At 47.3% G+C, this 17002-nt stretch overlaps 1 protein-coding gene across 4 annotated transcripts in view; it reads left to right on the top strand.

The window, feature by feature from the left end:
- The window catches only part of LOC123327567, a 337786-nt gene that overhangs the window by 199973 nt on the left and 120811 nt on the right, over positions 1-17002 (top strand). For 3 of the 4 annotated variants that reach the window (XM_044936360.2, XM_045164338.1, XM_044936359.2), the window contains exon 2: positions 6375-6413. In XM_044936360.2, the coding sequence (XP_044792295.1) occupies positions 6375-6413 (39 nt within the window). Of the gene's footprint in view, positions 1-6374; positions 6414-6598; positions 7208-17002 lie in introns of those variants that run through there. The other variant, XM_045164339.1, reaches the window with a different exon arrangement.

The following is a 17002-nucleotide window of genomic DNA, read 5'->3' as shown; positions in this document are numbered from 1 at the left end:
AGAAACAAACATAAAAGAAACTCATAGAGCTGCCTAATGCACACAGAGTACCTGTCTGTTTTAAACAAACCAGATGCACAGCTGTGCAGATTTTATGAGAAGGATAAAGTACGATGACTCTTTATATGCTGTAATATTTTTTTAACCATCAAGTCCCTCTGACTCCTTTAAAGTAGACGTTGAATGTTGATGGATAGGCATGTATGCATGCTAAGTCACTTCAGTCGTGTCAGACTCTTTGTGACCTCATGGACCGTAGCCCGTGGGGCTGTTCTGTCTGTGGGCTTCTCCAGGCAAGAATACTGGAGTGGGTTGCCATGCCCTTCTTGCCAACCCAGGGGTCAAACCTGCATCTCTTAGGTCTCCTGCATTGGCAGGTGGGTTCTTTACCACTAGTGCCGCCTAGAAAGCCCTGAAGAATAAGTATATAAATGATAGTACATTCATAGAACACAATGCTACGCAGTTGTTAAAAAAGGAAGTAATGGCTCCATGCCAGGGGTTCTCAGCTGGTGATCCCCTTGGGGGGGACCCTTGGCTGTGTCTGGAGACATTTTTGGTTGTCGCCTTTGGGGGAGAGGATGTGGTCCTGGCATCTAGTGGGTAGAGGCCAGGGGTGTTGTTAACAACCATTGTTAATAGTGGTTAACAACATTATCCTACAATGCACATGACTGCCCAGCCCTGCACCACAAAGACTTTTCCCGTCCAAATTTTCAACAGTGCTGAAATCAAGAAACTCCATTCTACGTGAATTGTCTGGAAAAAATTTTCATACTCTATTGTTAAGTTTATAAAAAGCAACTATTTAGTTCAGCATCTATAGTGCCAACCCATGTTTTTAAATTAAAAAGTGTATATTGTGGGCATCTGTATATGTATACATAGGCAGATATATTTAAGAAAGCTTAGGGAAAAGACCAGAAGAATAACATGTCTAATTTGTATTGTTTTTTTTCAGGGGTGAGCTTGGTGAATAGTAGGGGGCTTTCTTAATTTATAATTCAGAAAAGAGTGGTGAGGAAAATCACATTGATTTTGATTTGTATAGATTTGACGGACACCCTACCTTTCCAGGATCACACACGCTGCAAAATGGATTTTCATAGGGGCAGCACATACATTGCTTTTCAAGGGACTGTTATGTGAGGCTATCTAGATGAATGCTATAAATGAGATTTTTATAGGAGACTCTTTCTTTTCATTGCCCAGTGTCTGCCATTAGTTACAGCCGAGCCTGGCAATACTAGGTCTTGATTTCTTAAACAAACAAAATAAAATGAAACTCCGAATATGGGGGACTAAACAGCTCCTAGTGGCTAAAGAGGCATGAAAAGTCTTTAAAACCACATCACGGCACAATGAGATGACCAACACTCAGAAAAAAACAACTGCAGTAGAATATTCATTTTGACCAAATGGTCCTGCTGGTCCTTTGCTTTCAGCCAAGCGGTTTTCAGTAGCACAAAGAGACTTGTCTAGAAGCTTTGAAGCATCTATTATTATGCAGTTATTATGCGGTAACCAGACCAGGGAGGAGGGCGCAGTGCAAGAGACACAGCTGCTGTGGATCAGGAGGAACTGAACATGGGGCTGAGTGAGAGGAAGCACCCCGGCTTTGGGCTCCGTGGACTGGCAGAACTGGGATGCGCTTCTCCAACCCGGGAGATGGAGGAGGCGCAGCTGGCGAAACGAGGCGTGCATAGCTTGGCCTGTGTGATGTTGAAATGTCAGTGGGATGCCCGTGTGGACAGAACAAGAGGACAGCCAGTTTGTTGGGTCTGGAGCTCAGGACAGCAGCCGTGACCAGACACGCACACTGGGTCCTGGAGAAGGTGGGGGCTGAGGTCTGGGTGGGACCGTAAATGCTTCCAAGGGAGGGGGCATTGTGTGCTTGCAGAGGTGAGTCCTAGAGGACGCTGGAGTTCCCTGGATAGGGTAGGAAGCGGAGCCCGAAGGATGAAGGGCATTGGGAAAAGATGTCAGAGAGGAGACAGATGGAGCTTTAAGACTCACTACAGAGGGTTTACGGAAGGTGAGAGGGGACGAGGGTCCTGGGCTGTGCGGTGAAGCTGTTTGGGTGGGAGGGGGTGGTGGGCACTGAGGAGTAAGTGAGAAGGTGGGAGCCCCCATGAGCTCTTCTTCAGAGCTGTGGCCTCACTTGTGTTTCTGATTCCCGCATTCCTGTCTGCTCCTCTTCCCTGACTCTGAGTGCCCTCGGGGACCGTGTCCACTTGTGCTTCTCGCTGTGTCTCCAATATTGTGCACAGTTCTGGTGGGAAGATGGAGAAAAGGAAAGAGAACCCAGCTTTCACAGTGTCTAACGGAGGTGAGGGGGTAAGGAAGAGAAGGGCCCAGAGAAGGAGGAGGTGTAGAAGGAGGGCTTGAAGATACGGGGAGGGAGGTTGGACAGAGTAGGCACGGGGCTTGGTTCTGAGACCCCAGGAGAGAGGTCTGTGTTGGTTCGCCCCATTACACATAGACCCTGGGCTCCACCTTACCCCTGCCCTCTCACCAAATGCCTCCCTTGTAAGCCGAGGTCAAAGACCCACCTGAGCCTGCACCTGGACCGGGCACCGATGCGGGAGAAGGCAGGCGATCTGCCCCATCTGTGCCTTTCCACACAGGCAGGCAGGATGAGCCCTCTTGTTTGTATTTTGCAAACGGGAGAGAAAAACACCAGAGTCCTGCCTGGTCTAACAGTCTTTGGGAGTGGGTAGGAAAAACAGCTCAACATTTATTCTGTGAGTTACCTGCTTCCAAACTGTAGCTCTAGCTCTGTCATGTCCCCAAAGATTTCTTTTCATGTGGACCATCTGTGCTGACTGGTCCTCCCCCATGTTCATTGTTAATCTGTGGTGTGTGAACTTGACCAATGGTGATAATAAATACTCGTAGCAGTTCTGAGTATTTTTGTCCTAAATCTTCTTTTCTAGTAAAGAAGTAAACAGTAAACACTTTTGCTGCAAACATTTTTGCCCATAACTAGTTGGCTGTAGGGAAATTTTGCCATAAAGGATAAAATAACTGGTTAACAGTTGGTTTCATTTCTCCATTGACGCAGGCCACCCATTTTTGTCTTTCATTAATCTCAGCCCTCATGATGGGCTAAACAGTGATGAGTAGACGGTTGTCTTAAAACAATGAATGGTGACAAATATGTACATCGACTTGATAGAAAATACTTGATAGATAAAACTTACTGTAAGTGTGAAATAATGCAAAGCCAAATCACATATTGTACTAGAAAATGGTAACACTAGTTTGCAAATCCTTTTGTGATTTGAAGGAGCAGAGTTGAACCCATGTTTCCAGTAGAACTTGGAATGTGCGCCAGTGGACACATGTCAGTCTGCCAAGAAGAAGCAGCAGTGACTCATAGTTTAGTTACAAGCATGCATCCTGGCCTTTGGGCTCCCCTGGTGGCTCAGGTAGTAAAGCATCTGCCTGCAATGCAAGAAACCTGGGTTCACTCCCTGGCGCGGGAAGATCTCCTGGAGAAGGGAATGGATACCCTCTCCAATATGCATCAGATGTCTTTAAAACCACATCATGGCAAACCGAGATGACCAACACTCAGAAAAACAACTGCTGTAGGATATTCATTTTGACAAACCTGAATATTCATTGGAGTACTGATGCTGAAGCTGAAGCTCCAATACTTTGGCCACCTGGTGCAAAGAGTTGACTCATTGAAAAAGACCCTGATGCTGGGAAAGATTGAGGGCAGGAGGAGAAGGGGACAACAGAGGATGAGATGGTTGGATGGCATCACCAACTCAATGGACATGAGTTTGAGCAAACTTAGCAAATGAACAACAACAGCAGCAAATCCTGGGGTCTGAACCTGTTCAGTCTCAGTTATTTGTCCAGTATTGCTGTGAATCTGCATGAATTTTATTTTTTAAATTAATTTTTTAGTGTATAGTTGATTTACAATGTTGTGTTAGTTTCTGCTGTATAGCAAAGTGATTTAGTTCTAAAAGACTCTGATGCTGGGAGGGATTGGGGGCAGGAGGAGAAGGGGATGACAGAGGATGAGATGGTTGGATGGCGTCACCGACTCAATGGACATGAGTCTGAGTGAACTCCGGGAGTTGGTGATGGACAGGGAGGCCTGGCGTGCTGCGATTCATGGGGTCGAAGAGAGTCGGACACGACTGAGCGACTGAACTGAACTGAACTGATACATATATCCACTTTTTTTTTCAGATTCTTTCCCCATATAGGTCATTACAGAGCACTGATTGGAGTTCCCTGTGCTTCTTGTTATCTGTTTTATATATAGTGTATATAGTATTGTGTGCATATTTCAATCCAGTCTCCCAGTTTACTCCGCTCCCTGCCCCTTTCCCCCTTGGTAACTATAAGTTTGTTTTCTATATCTGTGACTCTATTTCTGTTTTGTAAATACATTCACTTGTACCAGTTTTTTTAGATGCCACATGTAAGCGATATCATCTGATACTTGTCTTTCTCTGTCTGACTTACTTCACTCAGTATGATAAGCTCTAGGTCCATCCATGTCAGTGCAAAGGCCATCATGTGTCCTTTTTATGGCTGAATAATATTCCATTGTATAGATCTACATGCATTTTATACATGTCTGCAAATATTTTGTATTTCATAATAAATTCTTAAATTTTGTTACTCATTTTTTCTTGTTTCATTATGTCCTTTTTAATGTCCCTCTTTAGTTTTTTGTTATTTTATCTTTTACAGCAAATCACTTCATGGTCAATTAGTTTTGCAGTGAAAACGTTTGTGGTGAAAATGCTTGCGGCAAAGATGCTTATGGCAAAAAATGCCGGTCTAGGCTGATAACAGCTCTTGAGACTGGGGTCTTTGATGAGTGCCGTCTGAGGACTGGGTGTGTGGTATTTAATCCTCTCGACCACCCAGTGAAGTAGGAGGGGAGCCTGGAGTTCAGCGGGGGCTGGGTGGGAGGTTACAGTGGAATGTTATTTTCTCAGTGGCTGTGAGAAGAGCTCTGCTATACCCGAGACCTTGGGCTGAATGTCCCCTCTCTTTGTCTTTAAGGTATTGGCTTGGTTAAGCTCCCCACAGCTTGTTGGGCCTGAAGCCTGGGGATTGGGACTAGCCAGTGCCAGGGCATTTTCCTTTGTCCAGCAGAGTCCAGGAAAGGGGTTCTCTTGTTTCTCTTCCGTGAGTCTGAGGTGCTGGTGGAGGTCACAGGCGTGTGATAAAGGGGCTTGATCTGGATTTAACGTGGGGAAAAGGGGAGCATGTGGTGTCTTCTCTCCTTTTCGGTGGGAAACCATCTGGACCAATAGGAAATAAGGTGGAAACATGAGCCGAGGGCAGAGGGAGAGAGGAAGGGAGGGAAGGTTTACTTGGCATGGACAGTGATGTCCTGGGCTCGGGGGCAGGCTGGCCCTGGGGTTTGCATTTCACAAAGTGTCCTTGCAACTCGCCTTTTCCCTTTCATCTCAGCTGGGACCCCTCCTGTGCTGGGAGCTGGCCCGGCATTCTGAGAACAAGTGGAGCATGTGCGTGAGTCAGTCAGAAGCATGGGGACTCTTTGGGGCTCCCAAGTAGGGTGTGGCTTTTTGTTCTGTGAAAATGTGCTTACAGTCAACTGAACTGCTTAGAAAAAGACCAAATTCCATGTGTTGACCTTCAAGGCCAGACGTGATCTGGCCCCTGCCTGCCTCTCTGATGTCTGACTGTCCCCAGAGACTCTAGCCTTCCTGCCCCAGGGCCTGTGTACCTGATGTTCCTGCACTGAACATACCTGCTCCAGATGTGTCCAGCTCCTTCTCGCCGTCTGATTCTCAGCCCTCTCTGACCCTCAGCATAAAATAGCACCTGTCATTCTCCATCCCATTGTTTTTTTTAACCATTGTTGGGCTTTTCACTACCTGACATTATCTTCATTTTTGGTAATTTATTACCTTCATTATTTGCAATGTCCTTCTTCCTCTCTCCCACCTGGTGGCAGGGGCCTGCCATCTTGTTTATTGTGAAAGACATGGAGCCAACAGTGGCATCTGGCATGTGTTAGGCACCACGTCAGTATCTTTGGAATGAATTGATCAAATATTTCTTTCCAAGGAACGTAGTTATTTTGTCTAAGAGAAAAACAAGGGAGGGACCTCCCTGGTGGTCCAGTGGTTAAGACTTCGCCTTCCAATGCGAGGGGTGAGGGCTCAATCCCTGGTCAGGGAGCTAAAAATCCTACATGCCTCGAGGCCAAAACACCAAAACATGAAACAGAAGCAATACGGTAACAAATTCAGTAAAGACTTTAAAGATGTTCCATATCAAAAAATCTTTAAAAAGAAAAACAAAGGAAAAGCAGTTGTTTTCAATGCAAAACTCAACGTTTCTTGTCTTTGTCTTTTTTTATGCAGGATCTACCGTCCCTGCCGTACAGCCTGGTCGAGGGTCAGGTAAGTACTCATTTTGTCCTGATTTAGGATTGCTGTTAAGTCTGGTGGAAAGGAAAGAGCTAAACACGTCTCTTGTTTTCTATTACTATGCAAACCCAGCCCAGCCATGCAGTGGGCGTGGCTAAGGAGGTGGGTGGGCACTGCCAGCGCTCAGGGCCTATCATTTTTTTTAACCTTGTTATCAGGCGCAGATGTCCAATCCCATGCTCAAGGCAGACATCTCTAATCATCTACAGCACAATTCAACCCTTCCAGAGAACAGTTACTACTGATTGATCAGGGAAGGCTGGTGAGATGACGCTTACTTACGCCGTTGATGTATGTGCTCTAGGTGGGTGGTTAGGTGGCTTCTCTTTAGGAACAATGAGAGTAATTGTCAGGAATCTTGCCCTTTCCTCTGTCTTCCAGCATTACCCCTGCCACATTTTTTTTAGCGTTCAAGCCACCAGAGCTTGGTCTTATAAGAATATAATTGAACAAAACGGATCTATACCTTGGGGCAAAGCATTTTTTTTTATTGATTCCAACTCTACATTATTATTGTTGCTTAATGAGGAACTAATGTAATTTCTAATGAAGCCACATGGCCCTCAGACAGACAAAGGCAGGTTTTATTTCCCTCGTGATGCTGTTTCGTCTCTTCAGTTAAAACCCGGGAAGGAAAATTAATACAGATGTAAAGGATTTTTTTTTCCTTTCTCTGAGATCAGTGTCAAGGCGGCATCTTTTTATTACTCATGTAAATTTTCCGTTTGATGGGATTGGAGAGAGGGTGTGGCTGGCCCTCGAGTGGACTGGAGATGCGGTAAGTGGCAGAAGAGGCTTCGTGGAGAGGCTGAACCAGTGGTCTCTGTCGTTTGAGTGGTGATTAGAGAGAGCTCTGTGCTCTGCCGCCCCCTCCCCACCTCCCAGCATCACTATCATTTGAAGCAATGCTCCCCAGGCTCCTGCTGTCTGCTGCCAGCTACTGACAGAAGAGTCTGAGGAACTGTGGGTTTTTTTGGGGGGAAGTAATTCATTGATTGGAGAAGGCAATGGCACCCCACTCCAGTAATCTTGCCTGGAAAATCCATGGACAGAGGAGCCTGGTAGGCTGCAGTCCATGGGGTCGCTAAGAGTCGGACACGACTGAGCGACTTCACTTTCACTTTTCACTTTCATGCATTGGAGAAGGAAATGGCAACCCACTCCAGTGTTCTAGCCTGGAGAATCCCAGGGACGGGGAAGCCTGGTGGGCTGCCGTCTCTGGGGTCGCACAGAGTCGGACATGACTAAAGCAACTTAGCATAGCAATTCATTGATATGAGATCCATATAACATAATAATATCCATTTTAAAGCAGATAATTTTGTGGCATCGGGTATATTGTTCACCTTCCGCCTCATCACCCCAAAAGATGACCCCATTTGTACCCATTTCCCTTTCCCCCTCCTCCCAAGCCGTAAGTAACCACCAATCTGCTTTCTCTCTCTCTCTCTCTGGATTGGCCTGTTCTGGACATTTCATATAAATGGAACCAACCATGTATGGCCTCTTTGATTTCTTCCACTGAGCATCTTGTTTATGAGACTTGTCCACATGGTGGCCATGTCAGCCCTTCACCCCCTTTATGGATGGATAAAGGATGTTCCATTGCACGGATGGATCACATTTGTTTATACATGTGTCTGTTGGTGGATATCTGGGTTTTTTCCTACCTTTTGGCTGTGGTAAATATTGCTTCTCTGAACATGTGTGTACAAGTATTTGTTTGGACACCTGTTTTCATTTCTTTTGGGCATGTACCTAGGAGTGGATTTGCATGGTCATGTGGTAATTCTGTGTTTAACTTTTCAAAGAACTGTATTCAACTTTGTTTAACTTCTTGGAGAACTTTCCCATCCATTACAAGAGGAAAAAGAGTCTTGGCAAGGTCTCCGGTGTTTGCTAGGATTTGAAGCCTGGCAGGCTGGCTCTTGGGCCCTTGTCTCTGACCACCATCTGTATTTGGGGGTATCAGTCCCATGTAACATGTCCTGTTCTGGGCACTGCCCCGGGGAAACTGGGGTGGAAGAAGAGTAGAGGGCATGCAGGCTCCTGTCACCTTGAGGGACTGTTGTGTCATTCCTGGCCAGTCTCCCTCTGTCCATGTGGCATTTGACCATAACACTTTGGAGACTTTGCAGTTGCTGGGCCACTTGATCAAGTGGTCACTTGATTGGTTGATAGGTTGTTTGACCCGGGTACTCAATCTCTTTCTCTCTGTCTCTCAGGGCTGACAGAGTCAACTTGACAAAATAATAACAATTCTTTGGGTATCAGCTGTGAGCTGTGTGCTACTACCTTGAATTAGTGTCGGTCTCCAGACAGCACCTGTGTGGACTAAATCTCTTCATCCCTCTTTTCCTACTGGAGGTAGGGTTTGGAAGCCCAGAGAGGTGAAGTAATTTGCCTACAGTCACACAGCTTGTAAGTGACAGCGATAGAATTTGAATGTAAGTCCATGCATCTCTGCAGCCTGGCTTCTCCCAGCTGTGTCTGCAGGTTTCTCCAGACTCCTTCAGGCATTTTCCACATGGGTGTGGAGATTTGGGGGCTTTCCCAGTGGCTCAGTGGTAAAGAAACCGCTTTCAATGCAGGAGCTGCGAGAGACATGGATTCATTCCCTGGGTTGGGAAGATCCCCTGGAGGAGGACATGGAAACCCGTTCCAGTATCCTTGCCTGGAGAATCCCATGGGCAGAGGAACCTAATGGGCTACAGTCCATGGGGTTGCAAAGAGTCGGACACGACTGAAGCGACTGAGCACGCATACACACACGTGGTGATTTTTTAAAAACCCCACTACCGTTTGGGCTTTCCCGGACCCACATAGTCCTTGGAACATCTTGAGATGCTGAGAACTTCTAAGTTGGTTGTGAGAAAATGAGAATTCCTATGTGGGGGCGGGGCAGGGAGGAAGACATTCCATTCTTCTCTTTTCCTGGTAAAACCACAAGGAGGCATATTGCAGGACAGATGATCTGGTGTCTACGGTCAAGGTGGTTATTTTTTAGCTGACTTTGTGCCCTGCCTTCTCAATGCTTCAGCAGTAACTGGGGTGTGGTCCATATTCTGTGTGTGTAGCTGTTCATCCTTCTCCTGCCAGCGGGATGCTGCACAAAACTGCACAGGGAGGCTCTCGGTCCCCAGCATTGCAGGCAGCCCAGGAAGCTGGAGACGGGATGCTTCTCAGGTGACAGGGGGAAGAGGGTGATAAAGGTGACAAGGGCAGGTAGGTCCTGCCCCAGGGAGTCCTGGGTACCCCAGGCACCAAGCAGTTAAATGCTCTGCCTGGAAGGTAACTTCCACCAGGTTTCCTCTCCTGAGCGTGATAAAGAATGAGGGGGAGCTGGGGCATATTTACACCTGCTCCGTGCACAAGTTTCAATGGCAGTAATTCTCTGACCTTTTAAAATGGATAAATCTCCTTGGCAGTGGCATATTTCTCAAAGCTTAGCTCAGAGTGGGGGCCGAGGAGCTGGGAGACGTGGCCAGGCCAAGGAGAAGACTGATGAGCCCCGAGGGGTCTGTTCTGGAAACCTGCCACACCCATGGCCGCACTCGGGGTGGTCTGGGTAGAAAAAAGCGTGTTCTTGGCCGGAGTGTGAGTCCTTCCATCACCTCCCAGATGGATGAAAGCAGGCAGGCTGTTTTTCAGATTGCAGTGGATTTATTCCTTTGATCACCTGCCTTCGCCTGCCTCCTCTCTGAGTTCTGATGGATGCTCTGTTCCCGTGTCTCTGTTGTTCTCCGTCACAGGGAACGCAGGGCGAGAATCTTATTATCGAGGGTTCTTTAACTCCCTTGCAGCATCACCAGGGAGCATAGTAACCCCTGCGGTTGGCAGTTCCCTTCCTTTTATCCTCCTTTTCTTCCTCCTTCCTCCAGAGCTTCTGACCAAGAGTGCGGGAGAGCCCAGAGGGAAGGGTCTGGCGTTTTCAGACCCTCTGTGTGCTAGGTGGACTCCCGCAAGAAAGGGTATCAGTGAACCCACTTGCAGGTGGGGAGCCTCACACCCAGAGAGGGAAATTACCATCCCAGGCCACCCAGCTCTCTGGAGGCAGGACAGGGACTAAATGCAGGTTTGACCAACTATGGTGTTCATGCCTTCTGATGCTGCCTTGAGAGCCGGCAGCGAGTCTCCTTCCCAGCGTCCAGGCTCCTCACTCACTTCTCAGGGTGGTTCCGGTGCCCCCATCTCACCTCCTTTCATCAGCCATTTGTAAATTCATGGCATCCTCCCTGTTTGAGCGGCTGGGGCTGGCTTCCCAGCGATCATCTCCTAACAGGAGGAATGCTCTTTCCAGCTCAGCAAGTGTCGGTTCATAATTACCAGTATAATTAGAGCAGGATTTACCATCTGAGCCTCTGTGGATGCTGCAAGCCTGCCAGCATAGGTAGCTCTGGCTTCGAAAGGTGTCTGGTTCCCCAGGGAACCCGAGGTGTCTTCTGGGCCCCGCAGAACCATATGGAATTACCCGCTCAAAGTACCTAGGCAGATCCAGAGGCATCCCGTGGTTCTAAGAATAATATCCAGGCACCCTGACTGGGGCTGGCTCCCAGGCACCTTTCTGACCTTGGAGGCTCTCACATCCAATGCCATCTCCTTTAAGGAGCCTCTGAGGACTGGCCAAAGAGGCAGCGTCTTTGCTGGCCCTCTCACGTTCTTTCCTATTGCTCTGTTTTACCTCCTTCCTGGCACTCTGCGTTATCCGGAATAATATTCTTTTCTTGTGCTCGTGTTTATTTACTCAACTGTCTTACTAAAATATAAGCTTGGTCAAGAACCATGTCTTTCTCACGTGTCTTCACATGTCTTGTTGAATGAAAACCTGAGAACTTTGCTGACACCTTATTATTCCTGTTACACTTGGTCACACCCCATTGTTTGTCTTCACACCTCTGTTTTTAATAACTTTGTCTACTCACCTTTCTTTGTGCTTGGAGAAGGTCTGTAAAATTCCTAATAGCAGGAACCATACCTTTTATTCCATTGGAGCTGCAGCACTTTGTGTAGTACCTGGTATGGAGTAGATTCTCAGCGCACATTGGATGGGTGGGCGGGTGGGAGTGTGAATGGATTAGTGAATGGGTGGGTAGGTGAATGAATAGATGGGTAAATGAGTGGGTAAATGAGTATTTGGGTGGGTGGGTGGGTGGATGTATGTATGTATGTATGGGTGGGTGGAAGTTTGGGTGGGTGGGTGAATGGGTAGATGTTTGGGTGGGTGGGTGGGTGAATGAATTGATAAATGGACAAGTCTGGCTAAATTTTCCTGAGATACTCTTTTGGACACTTATAAAGTTGTGGTCTGTATCTGACAAACCTTATAAATTTTATAATAAAGGCCTTGGATCCTTTTTTTGTTGACCTGAGACGGGTTGGTTCAAGTCTCCCACACTACCATATTTTGTTGGTTTCTCTTGGTAATGGCCCTGGTTTGTGTTTTATATATTTTGAGTCCATGTTCTTTGACTTACAAGGGGGATTTACTGACTAGCGCTGGTTATAGACTGAAGTTTTTATTAATATACAACAACTTTCTTGAGCTTGGGTAATGCTTTCTGCCTTGGGTTTTTTTTTTCTAAAATCCGTGTTGCTTTCCATCTGTCTTTGGTTTCCAAAGGCCTGGGCACATCTTTTCATTGTAACTCTTTTTAAATTTCCTCTTGGAAATGCAGATGTCTCTTGGAAATAGTCTATGGATAGATCTTGTTTATGCTCCCCGTCTGAGAATCTTAGCCTTTTAATTGAGGAGTTCATCTCCAGTCTATTTGTCATTATGTAAGTTTGACCACCTGTCATTTAAAAAGTTATTCCTTAAAAAGAACTTTTCTTGCCATTTCATTTATTTTCTCTCTCTTGGCACTGCAGATTCTGTTCGATTTGTTTTTATCTTACCTGCTGATTTGGAAGGTAGGCATCTTGTTATTAATTCTACATGTTGGTCGCCTTTCGCGTCTTTGAAAAGGAGGCTGTAACCCTTGTTTCTCTAACAGTCAAAGTCAAGAGTGAAATGGCATCTTTGAGCTCCATCCAGGCACAATGAGGACCAGGAGCTCACCTGCCCTTTGCATTTCTCTGCACCTTCTTTCGTGTTCCCAGGCATTGCCACTATAATTGAGACTTCAGAACTAGCATAATGCCCGTAAGTTATCACGTTGATATGGTCATAGTAACAGATACTGCTTGCAGAGGGGTTAATATGTCTGAGGCACTGTGCTGAGCACCAGGTATAGAGTTTCTCACTTAATCTTCTAGGCAAGCCCACGAGGAACTGTCCTTCGCCTCCAATTTAAACAGTGAGAGTGAGTCTTCAGCATTTCATAACTTGCCCGAGGTCACACATCTGAGAGGGCTGTGGAGCCGTTAGTACCTGGGTCTGGTTCTAGCTCTTAGCCACGCTTGTCTTGCTCACTGTCAGAGATGCCAGCTGCCAGCTGTGTGTGGCTGTGGAAATGTATTTATACCCAGCAGCTTGTGGGGGCTCTTACCTGCTCTGTTTCTGTCTGCAGCGCCCCTTCTCCAATTAGACTGACAATACTGACCCCCGACTTCCAGACCAGCATCACCCACACTGCACGTGTCGGGGAAACCCCTGGGGGCTCTGGTTAAGATGCAGAATCCGACTCAGTACATCTGGAGGGAGGCCTGAGATGCTGCATTTCTTACAAGCTCCCAAGTGATGCTGAGGCTCTTGGTCCGAGTGTCTGTCTGTGACAGCAAGAGTCTGGGTTACTCTGGAACCCTGTTACTCTGGCTGCTTAATTGGCTTGGTTTTTATCGGTGCTCTAGCTCATTACTCTTTAATGCAGTGGTTAAGCAAATGGCCCCTGAAGACAAGCGCCTTCACTCAAATCTCAGCCCAGCTGCTGACTCACTGGGAGAACAGTGCCCACTCCACTGGGTTGTTGTGGGGTTTAAGCAAAGCAAGATAAATGGAGTGTTTAGAATGGTGTCTGGCACATGGTGAGGGCAAGGTACTTGCTTGGTATTATCTTTTGTTCCATTGAAGCCCTTCAATCTATCACGACACAAACCTTTCGCTACCTCCCTCCTCTCTTCCTCCTCCCTGCTCCCCAGCTCCTTTCTCAGATGATGAGGTTTGTGCAGGCCCTGTCCTTCCTGTTTTCCTCTGCATGAATCCTTGCCTCAGGGTGACTGGAATCTCACCTCTTCCATGCAACCTTCCTGGTTCATCTTTCTCAGTCCAGTCCCCCCAGTTAGTCTTATAAAAATGTCTTCCGCTCCACCTAGCTGTAAGAGTTTGTGTTGAACTCTTTGTAAAGGATGTTTTAGTGGATGCGGATTTGGAAAATACACTTTGATAAGCTATTTTGGACTGGGGGGCAAGACCCCTGGGGGACAATTTGAGTAAGAACAGAGTGCTACTATTATTCTTGAGTGAATTGTATAAGCTTAGATTCAAAGGGAATTGGTAGAATAATAGAGGCTTTTAGAGACCATCCAGCGGGGAGAACAATGGGAGAAGGGAAAAGAGAACAAAGCAGCTGCCATTTGGAAGAAAACTTTGGGGAAAGATCAAAGATTTTTTTTTTAAAGGGAATTGTTGGGAAGTTTTGCGCCCTTGTGTGCGGCATTTGCCCTTCCGTCACCTCGTGAACAGTTCAGCACCATGTCCATTTCCTCTTAGTGTTCTGCGATGTTGGTTCTGTTCGGGGGATGGTGGTGAAGTGCTAGGTATGGTCTCAAGCAGAACGGCAGGGTCAGGTTGACATGTTGGCCGCCATCTGCATTGGTAGCTCATCTACTCTGAGATGGGACTCAAGTATTAGTATCTTTGAAAACTTCTGACGTACAACCAAGGTTGGAGACTACCAACATCAAGCCACGTTCTCCACATTTGTTCTGTAGGGTGTTTATGATGTTAAGTGACCAAAGCAATTTTCTAAAAACGGTGGTGGTCAAAGCGTTGGGGAACAAAGCTAATTTGATATCTTCACTGCAGGGCTTATCAACACCTTTACTATGCTTATAATATGCTGTGACCATACAACTTTTTTGAGAAGTATCTCTTAGCATGTGGGTACTTGATGCCTGCTTCTCTGTGGTCCCTGGAGCCCATTTCAGGGGAACTGTAAAGTTCCTCTGGATGCTTTAACTTTGGTGTATTTGATGATGATGGTGGTGCTGGTGAAGGAGTAGTGATTTTAATTATGATCATCTCATGACCAAGCAAAGACCCAAAGAACGAAAAGGAAAAGCACAGCTCCCCGCCTGGGGACAGCCCACCCTTACTAACCAGGTGGCCCAGATTGTCACTTCCAATTTGGGAGTCGGTCTTACTTTGCATAAGTGATTGAAGTAATTGCACTGACTGTTTCTCTTAATCTACAGGATGCTGAGTAGGGATGGGACAGCTCAAGGAGTTAGTTCTGATTTTCTCTAGATTGTTTTTGTTCCCAGGCACTGCCTTCTTGCTCTCCTTAATTGCAGGCTCCACATGGAGGAGCTGGAGTGCACTTGGTACCTAACTCTCCCCTCTGATGATGGGCTTATTCCTCCGGATGGATTCCTTATGGCTCCTCTGGTGGGTGCTTCACCAGCTTTCTGATTGCAGAAAGGGCTCACTAGGGAGGCAAAGTTGCAAAACAATGAGTCTTGTCCCTGAAGGGAATTTTTGGCCCTATTGTTCTTCCCCACCCATTAGGATGAAGTTTTCCGTCTGTCCACTCAGGCAGAAGGGATGTGATGGAAGGGCCATCAGCTTACCCAACCCAAATGTAGATCCCGTTCTTCTCACTGCACATCCGGGGAAGCCAGTCTGGCTTCCCCACTTGCAGGCGACCCCTTCTTTCTGCTTCAGCGGCTCAGTAGAAAGGAAGGAAGGAATCCACAGCCCATAGAACCAAAATTCTGCATTCCCGCCTGCCTTGGAGGCTGCCAGACATGCCTGATTCCACAGCCAGATGTTACCTCCTCCCTGGAGGCTCGGCTTGGTGGAGTCATTTCAGAGCCTCTGTGTTCTTCATCCCCATTTAGGTTAGACTGGCAAGAGGGAGTATGATTTCTAAAAAGCGAGATGGTCTCTACACTGTCTCATCCGAGTGAACCAACAGAGAGAGGGAAGGCTGTGAGCATTTGCGGGGCTGCGGGCCACTGGCTGTAGCGTTCCCGGCGTGCTTTCCAGTAATGGGTAATAAATGCGCAGTTATTTAATTTGGAGTCAGAGCTGCAGCATCATCGATTACCTGGAACGTCTAAAGCTCTAGACAGCAAGAGCCCCTTGCATGAAGAAGTGTGTCTGTAGCAAATCACTGAGCATTTAAAGTTAAACAGACATGCATAAGACATACACAAGGTAATTCTCATTGGCCTTATGCGTGCAGGATTAGGAGTGCCAGTGAACTCGGAGGTGCCAGCCCAACTCAGATGTGCCAAAAGGATGGATGGATGGATGGAGAGCATCTGCTTCTTTCGCCAGATCCACCCACTGCTCTTCTCTACCCTCTCCATGTCCTGGGATCCTTCCCTGCATAGACCACAACACCAGGCTCCCTTGCCCACTGTTTTCTGATTGGGTTTGGGCAATAGGGAGCCACAGCAGGTTATGGGAGGAGGGAGGAGAGGCAGGGCATTTACAGACCCTGCTCCCTGCTATGGACTGCTGCATTCCTAAACAAACAACAGGCAACTCTCTCCTTCTGTGTTCAGGCTCAGAGATGGTGTGGGAGGGGGGCCAGGGGGGCAGAGCCTGAAATCCCACTGTTATCAGCCCCAGGGCACTGTATCTCTTGTGGCTGCCCTACCTGCCACCCCGACCTTTATAAACAGCTCCTTTATTAACTTCCTCTCAACTGATCCTAACTCGAGTGTACCATTTGTTCCCTCCCGAAGTCCTGGCTCATACAGTGGGCAAGACATGGCTTATTTCACTTCATATAAATGGAGTCACAGTTTAAATGCCATCCTTTCAGAGAGACCTCCTTGAGGTCACAGCATCTGTTTGATTTCCTTTATGGCACTTGTCATATCTTGGTGCTGTCAGTAGACTGACTTGTTGGCTTCTTTGTTGCTTCTTTGCCTAGAAGAAGAACTGTAAGCACAGAGAAGTTAAGTGACTTGTCTAAGGCCACACAGCTAGATTGAGCTCTGGACTCTGATTCCAAAGACCCACCTTCCCCCAAAGCCACGCCCAGAGGCTGAGCTGCAGGTGGGGCAGTAATTTTCTTAGAACCACTCCACCCCTGCTACCTGTATTCACGGTGGACAGAGAAAGTTGGCTTTGCTGAAACATCTATGAGCCTACAGTTGACTCTTCTTCCCCACCAGGCTTTTCGCCCAGGTGCAGAGGCAGAGACTGGCTGTCAGCACCCTGGGCCCTTCCCTTCTTCTGTTTCCCTCTCCCCATCCTTCAGCTCAGCCCCCAGGAGCTTGACCCCTGTCCACAAGCCCTGCACTCTCTAGTACAGAGGTGGTTCCCCTGCCTGGGTCTGTGGAATGCCGGGGCTGCTCAGATGCTCAGGTGGCTGGGCCCTCCCCAGAGACAGGAGCTGTCTCGGATTCGTGGAGCAACTTGTGATCTGGTTTTCTTTCAAGGGAGAAAC

This window comes from Bubalus bubalis, chromosome 24 (assembly GCF_019923935.1).
Source record: "Bubalus bubalis isolate 160015118507 breed Murrah chromosome 24, NDDB_SH_1, whole genome shotgun sequence".
Taxonomy (NCBI): domain Eukaryota; kingdom Metazoa; phylum Chordata; class Mammalia; order Artiodactyla; family Bovidae; genus Bubalus; species Bubalus bubalis.
The sequence above is the reverse complement of the archived record's forward strand: the minus strand, read 5'-3'. Positions and strand labels throughout refer to the sequence as shown.